Source organism: Spinacia oleracea, chromosome 1 (assembly GCF_020520425.1).
Source record: "Spinacia oleracea cultivar Varoflay chromosome 1, BTI_SOV_V1, whole genome shotgun sequence".
NCBI lineage: Eukaryota > Viridiplantae > Streptophyta > Magnoliopsida > Caryophyllales > Amaranthaceae > Spinacia > Spinacia oleracea.
Window position 1 is genome coordinate 86988737 of NC_079487.1, and position 8072 is coordinate 86996808.

General features: G+C 33.9%; 1 protein-coding gene across 1 annotated transcript; it reads left to right on the top strand.

The window, feature by feature from the left end:
* Positions 1–528: 528 nt before the first annotated feature.
* On the top strand, positions 529–4972 carry LOC110790012 (aspartyl protease family protein At5g10770). Its single transcript, XM_056835587.1, has 4 exons — positions 529–799; positions 3071–3397; positions 3584–4041; positions 4227–4972. The coding sequence occupies exons 1-4, from the start codon at positions 634–636 to the stop codon at positions 4740–4742; spliced, it is 1467 nt and encodes a 488-aa protein (XP_056691565.1). The 5' UTR covers positions 529–633; the 3' UTR covers positions 4743–4972.
* Positions 4973–8072: the final 3100 nt, after the last annotated feature.

An 8072-nucleotide genomic window follows, 5' to 3' on the forward strand; every position in this document is an offset into this window, starting at 1 on the left:
ATGCTTCTTGACCTGTTACATTTTTAAATATGATAATTTTGTTTTATACTTACTCTAATTCTTCCCACTTACTATAGCGCTATATATAAAGGAAAATGTATAAAGCAATGTGTATACGAAGTACATGATTACTTTTTGAGGAGCTAGACAAATACATTAATACAGAGTAAATTTCTTCGATAAAATGAAATAAAGTTAAAGTAAAAATAACTTTATGGAATGTGTACTAACGAAAAGTGAGAAGATATTCACGGAATAACTGAGTAGTGTAATACTATAGTACTTACAAACCCCACTTATTAATATTCACTAATTAAATATAAATTAAACTCAACCACAAAAATCCACTAAAAGTATATAAAAATAAAAATAATTAGTCAGTTAATTAAGAAATACACTCAAATATTTGTATTTATATGTTATATGAAGTAAATAGTGGGCAATCACGGGGTGACGTGCAATATAAAATTGATAATATTTTTGAGATTTTACAAAAAAAGAAGTTATATAAGTAGGCCTCCATAGAGCTGGCATTTATGCATTAATGCACACAAAACTTAGAGAGAGAGAGAATAAAAGTAGATAGAGAAGCAAGTAATAAAGAAAGTGGGGCTAGCTTAGTTACTAGAAACAATGGCCACTATTATTCCTACCATTGTTATTTCTTTGGTTGTTTTATTTTGTAGTACTAGTTGCCATTGTTTTGTGAAAGCTCAAAACAATGATCACTTTCATAGTGTTCAAGTTAGCTCTCTTCTCCCTGCTACTGATGAAGAGGCTTGCAATCCTTCCCCTAAAGGTTAGCCTTTTCTACTTCAATTGAGATAGTCCCTATCAGTAGTATGTGTTAAGGAATTGTAATTGATTATGGAAATAGCGGCTAGCTGCTAGTGTTTTCCAAGCAGTCTAGTAGTTGAAATTAGCGACTGATATCATCAGTCGCTAAGAAGCTAAGTTTATGTTTTAATTATTTCATAACATCGAATGGCCATTAAGGTTGTAGGCTGATTTCAAATTTATTCAAAGTCTAATTAAAGATAGTATGTTTGATAAATATGAATATGTCTGCACATAAATATGTTAGGTTCCTTGATTAATGAAAATAAAATCAAGAAATGTGATTAAGGATGACATAGTGAATCAAGTGTAAAATCACTTCTACTATGACCATATGTTTTGTCCACTCATTATGTAGAGTAGGATTTCTATCTTTTAACAACCCATGTACTATGGACTATGGTATACAAATTGATGTTGATAGCCTATCTAACTTAAAAGTTGTTTTCTTATAAGGAGTAAACCAAAAGTTCAAGTTAGTCCTTAGCTTATCCGTGAAGATTTTCCCGCAATTGAATTCTACATATAGCTTAGGTACACCCGACTATATATTCATTTCGTATATGTTATCAAAGAAGTTGATCGAGTGATGAATGAGTAAGTTTTTGTTTGTTTTAACTCATTTGACTTATTTCAACAAAAAGTAAGTTTGTATAAATTCATATAAGAGATAAAGTCACTTCAACAATATAAATGTAAGTTTTTTTTTTTTCCAAACAATTTACAAACACAAATATGTTTTTTCAACAAAAAAATAAAAATTCAGAAAAGTTTGGTCAAGTTCAAATGAGTTCATTTTTGTCAAATTCAATTGATCCAAAAAGAGCATAACAACACATAACTTTTATATATGCATTAGGAAGGTTCATTTTTAATTTTATTTTCGAAAGAACCCAATAACAATAGAAATTACAAAGGGGAGGAATTTAAACCTGTAACTCATACACAGATCTTTGATTATAATCATAACCATTAGGTCAAGACTTTATGATGGTAGGAAGGACTTCCATCATATGACATATGTACATTCTTGCTTGTTGTTCCTCCCCACATATGGGGTGGGGGTAGGAGGGGTGGGGATAAAACGAATTACTCAGCTCATTATAAAAAGAAAGACATGTATTATTTATAAAGCAACATACTCCATATGTAATAAACATAATCATGAATCCGATTTAGGATGAGCCCTTTAATACGCGTAAATTAGATCTACGTATTATTATATTTAGACATGCTTTAAATAGATAGATAGTAAATCAAAGACAAGACAATGTCTAATAATACATAAATTTTCTAACAAAAGTAGGTGACCATTATATTTCTAATGTTAATTTAAGTAGACCCCTTCATGTCATACAACTAAAAAATGGTACTGCTCATTAATTCATGAAAAAAAAAGAGTAAGGTAAAATCGATGATGACTTAGGTCCACTTGTGAAGTATTTGAGCTTGTGTATACTCCATAATACTGGTAGGTTATGAGTAACAAGTTTAAATCTCCCTCTTCTATCTATAGCTTTTATTTGGATAAAGTTTCTTATATACGGAGTATATAGTAGCTGATTTATATCGTTTTGTGGCTCATTCGCACCCAAAAAAAACAATAGTGATGCAAAGACCACAAGTTTCGGCATTTAACATAAAACTTGCTAGTGAGTAAGACTTTTCTTCTTGCTAGAATACTTAAATAATTAGAAACATAAAACTTATGTAGATAAATCCAATAAATATAAGTGGGTGTGTAGGTCTTTGAGCACGGGTATGGCCAACCTGTATTAAATAATGAAGTAATATCTCAGTACAAATCAATAACTCTAAAGAAGAATACAATATGAAATCATTCACAATTGGTTTAATCAGTAAATATATGTTTTAATCAGTAAAAACAGTTTTGTTCAGTATTTTTCACTCTTATTGAGTTTTAATAGTACAATTTTCTCGAAATTAAGGTGGAATGAAGCCTAAGCAGTACTAAATTTACAAGATTTCTAAAGAGATGGAGTCGGCTCCATGAGCCAATAGCAGAGAGTACATGTTATTATGTGGCCATCAACAAAAAAAATTTATAATCATAGGTTACAAATTTAAAGTGGAAGTTAGGATGATCTAAATACGACAATTAAATAAATAGATGGAGTTAGTTAAAGGGACAAAACTATTCTTATAAACTTCAGCAGAAAGAAATTATGATGACTGATGAGGTATGATTTTGGGAATTTGGATAATTTTGCAGGAAATAGAAGGGGCAATTCTCTAGAAGTGAAGCACAAGCATGGGCCGTGTTCTACACTGGAGTTGGACAAATCAAGCCGCCCAAGCCACGTGGAAATTCTAGAACACGACGAAAGCCGAGTTGACTCAATTAGGGAGAGAGTGAACCCGAAATTAGTGGAGGTTGACTCGGTGACGGACCACAAGAAGGTACCAAAAAAGGACAAGATCAAACAGAAAGCAGTGGGCCTACCAGCTAAGTCCGGAAGCACTATTGGGTCTGGCAATTACATTGTCACTGTTGGGCTTGGTACGCCCAAAAAGGATCTCAACCTCATTTTTGATACAGGTACCCTACTATTTCAATTTTGTAGAATATAATATAAATTAATTTAGCGTAAAAATTAAACGTAGGATGAAGTTATGTGTAATAATATAATATAGCTACCAACTAATTAACTCAAATAATTTTAAAATAGCCGTGCGTGCACAAGATCTAATCTAGTTTCTAAAATGTATGTGTACATTCATGTAGGTAGCGATTTCACATGGACACAATGTGCACCGTGCACAAAGAGTTGTTACAAACAAAAAGATCCGGTGTTTGACCCCTCAGAATCATCAACATACTCCAACATTACTTGTTCGTCAACACTATGCACGGAGGTGAGATCAGCCACCAGTGCTCCACCGGGATGTTCCTCAACAACCTGCATTTACGGCATCCAATACGGGGACTCGTCCTTCTCTGTTGGGTTCTTTGCCAAGGACACTCTAAGTCTAGGGTCCCATGATATTGTTCAAGACTTTTACTTTGGATGTGGTGAGAATAATCAAGGCCTTTTTGGTGGGTCAGCTGGGCTTATGGGGCTTGGAAGGAACCAATTGTCCGTTATATCACAATGTGCTACCAAATATGGCAAAGTTTTCTCATATTGTCTGCCTTCCAAGTCCAGCTCTACTGGTCACCTTACCTTTGGTAAAGGAGGCACGGTATGTTCTTTCTATTCCATTCACCTAAATACACAATCTTTTGCCATAAATTTATCTCAATCTATTTTGTCGGAAATAAGTCAAAATTCTAATTGGGAAGCAATAGGAATTGTATACTTGATATGAATTGTATCTGATAGAAAACACTAACCATCAAATTTTGACAACATATATGATATATGCAGTACGCAAAGTCCATTACGTACACACCTCTCCTATCAAGCTCATCAGGACCATCCTTTTATTTCATAGACCTACAAGGCATGACAGTTGGTGGCCAAAAGCTATCAATCTCACCCACAGTCTTCTCACAAGGTGGAGTCCTCATCGACTCTGGCACAGTGATCACTCGTCTTCCACCAGATGCATACTCGGCCTTACAAACCGCCTTTAGCAAGGCCATGTCCCAGTACCCTAAGGCCCCAGCCCTATCAATCCTTGACACGTGTTACGACCTCAGTAACTACACCACAGTCACAATCCCTAAGATAGGACTTCAGTTTGGTGGTAAAGCCGAAATTGTGTTGCCTGCATCAGGGATTTTCTACGTCAAGGGTTTGTCACAAGTTTGTCTAGCATTTGCTGGAAATACTGATGCAACTGATGTGGCTATTTTAGGGAATGTTCAGCAACTTACTTTTGATATTGTTTATGATGTTGCTGCTGGTAAGCTTGGCTTCGGGTCCGGTGGATGTCTCTGAAAAATGAAAATCATACTACAACATACTGCACTTATTTATAGTTTCATTTGGTCACACGTACTGCATTGTTTTTAAGTTAATTAATTAGTGCAAGGAGAATCCTTGCAATTTGCCATTTCTATGTGTTTGTAAATGTACTGCCTTTTAGATCATCAACCAAGTCTCAGTTACAGAAACAAGATAATGAAACTGGGACAAAAGAAATGAATTGAGTAAAAAACTTGTGTCTACATTTACTTTGATTATGGCTGCGTTTACTTGGACGGAAACCATTTTCCTAAACTTGCAATTTGCTTCAATTTTTTCTTCCACTCCCGAGGATGGGATCCATCTAATTTTCAATAATGAATCTTATATAGTTTAGGAATAATAACTTTTAATAATTCAACCTTTAAGCGATTTTCCAAAATTAATCCAAACTTTCGATTATTATTTAATAATCTAACCTTTGTATCCATTAACTTTGGTTACACCCAACCAGTCATCAACCCATATAACAGGTAACATGCACACGTGTTATACAACAATTGGCTATAATTTTATTTTTTTAAAAATATGTTTTTTTTTAATCTTCCTTCCTTGTTCGTCCTCCTTCATTCCTGCCTTTGTAAATTAGTTCTCTGAACTAATGAAAAACTTAGCCCTCATCCCCCCTATCTCTCTCAACCACTACCACTACAAATCACGGTCTTCCTCCATTTTTCCACCACCTTCCTTCACCTCACCTGCTCACCACCATCGTCGCCCTCATCTCTCCCTAACCCACTATCACTCTCACTCTCTCTCCTCCAAACCCCTCTTCTCCACCACGAAACCCACCCTTTTAAACCTGACAAATTTTTCCTTATAATTTTGGCCTTCATCTTTGAATAAAGATCCAGCCATCAAAAAATTAAAAATATACCCTCTTAAAAAAACCTGTTGTTATAATCTTTAACATAATCTCAAATAAATCAATCGATCAAATTTTAGAGCTGAAATCTACTTAGTTCTCCTCCAATCTCACCCCGCCAACAATCTGTAAATCCGTTGTTATAATCTGTAAATTGGGATTGGTGTTAACGGCGGTGGCGGAGTGGTGGGGTTGACCCTAAAGTTGTTAGTGACAATTGTACCAAGTCAAAGGGGTGCATCGAAAGTAGATGGGATATAAAGGTTGGATTATTAAGTAATAATCGAAAGGTTGAATTAATTTTGGAAAATCGCTTAAAGGTTGGATTATTAAAAGTAATTATTCCTATAGTTTAAGGTCATTTGAAAGGAAATTTTTGTACAAGTTTGGGATTTGTTATTCGTAACGATAAACAAGCGTTGCTAATGGCGCGTGTCAAGGCCATCAGGGGCACTCCATCATATTTGCTAAAGTTTCGGAATTTCGAGAAGGAATTAAAAGTGCGACAACGATTGTATAAAAATCTCATTATTGAAGGGGATAACTCGGTGATGATTAATTCGATGAATCTAAATTTGGTAGGTCCCTTGGGAGATGAGTGACTCATTAGGGATGCAAGTAGCCAAGTAAAGATTTATCGAATTTCGATTCTTCTTCGGTCATTTACTACTACCGGGAAGCTAACCGGCGGATTATATATGGCGGCTAAAGGAAAATTTGTCCCTCGATTATCATTATGGTTTTCGTCTTCCTATCCTTCTCTTTCTCTCATCATCCGGAATGATGAGTTAATTAGTTGGCATTTTAGGAGGGGTTAACCTGGTTTATTTTCCTTAATAAACAAAACTAGCTTTTGAGCCCGTTCAAAGAACGGGCGGTTGTATAGTAGTTATTTAATCTATCTTTTTAAGTTCTAATTTTGTTGAGCTTGTGATTTTAAAGAGAATATATGATTTATATAGAGGTAAATTTTGGAAGTTGAAATAATACATAAATTAAATAGTGTATTAATATTGAGTGTTAATCGGGAAGATGAAGTGGAAGATGTTGAATGAATAGATTGGTTAATTGATGTAGTATTATGAAGATGAAGTGAAAGAGGCAATTGTAGTTGTATAATATATCAAATAACAATGAAAAAATAAAATAAAAAACGAAATTGATGGAGGAAAGAGTGGACGACACGTGTCATCTAATCAAATGTGTTGACACATGTCATCTAATCAAACTAGCTTTTGAGCCCGTTTATAGAACGGGCAGTTGTATAGTGGTTGTTCAGATGTCTTTTGAAGTTTTAATTAGTGAGTACTTGTGATTTTTCGTAATATATGAATTAAATAGAGGTGTAAGGTTGAAAAAATATAAAATTATATGATGAATAAATATTGGATGTTAAAGGGGTGGAGTGGAAGAGGCTAATGAGTATATTTGACTATTAATAACTTGATGTTCAATAAGGAAAATGGAGTGGAAGAGGCATTAGAAGTTGTAAATCATATAAACAATAAAGAAAATTTGAAAAAAAAACAAAATAAAATGAGGATGAAAGGAGAGATGCCACATGGCTTCTAATAATGAGATGCCACATGACTTCTAATAATGAGATGCTACATGACTTTTAATAATCTATGGTGTTCCTTTTTAAATACTCCCTCCGTCCCGGAATACTTGACCTGTTTTCCTTATCGGGTCGTCCCTTAATACTTGACCTGTTTCTAAAAATGGAAATATTCTAACAATATTATATTATTTCTCACTCCACCCCTATTAACCCACCTACCCCATACTCCATACAAAAAATAATTTAAAATTCAACCCCTACTCTCCCCAACCCCACCCCTTTACACATTTCCCACTAACTACATTATAATAATACCCCACTATCAAATTCTACCTATTAAATTAAATAAGTCAATTCAAGTCCCTTAAAACTCTGTGCCGGTCAAATCGGGTCGAGTATTCCGGGACGGAGGGAGTACTAGGTATAGAGGTATAGATATACGATGATCTTCAGAATATATGCATTGTGAATAAAAAAAATTAAGTCAAAGTTAATACTCCTTGTATGGATGGTATAAAAGTCAAAGTTATGCATTTAAAAAGAAACGGATATATAGTGTATATCCTTTTTTCCCTAAATATAGTTAAGCCTAGAGGAATGTTCAAATTTATTTAAAATACCCTATTAAAAACATTGACTATAAGAAGACAAAATATGCTATACTCCCTCTGTTCTTAAATATTAGTCATGTTTTGACTTTTCAACTCAATAATTAAACGTAAATATCTCCAAATATGTATGCTAGAAAAATACAAAAATTTTAAATTGTTAAACTACACATTAAGACGAACAAAATAAGATCTCACGTGAATATGTTTTAAAGTACGTATTGGAAAGAAATTAGAAGATTCTCTTCATTTGTGAATAGTGTCAAGAT

Excerpts from the sequence above, each read along its gene's own strand:
- LOC110790012 (XM_056835587.1), top strand. The coding sequence starts at position 634 with ATGGCCACTATTATTCCTACCATTGTTATTTCTTTGGTTGTTTTATTT. Across the intron at positions 800-3,070 it reads TTGCAATCCTTCCCCTAAAG|GAAATAGAAGGGGCAATTCT; the intron begins GTTAGCCTTTTC and ends ATAATTTTGCAG. Across the intron at positions 3,398-3,583 it reads CAACCTCATTTTTGATACAG|GTAGCGATTTCACATGGACA; the intron begins GTACCCTACTAT and ends ACATTCATGTAG.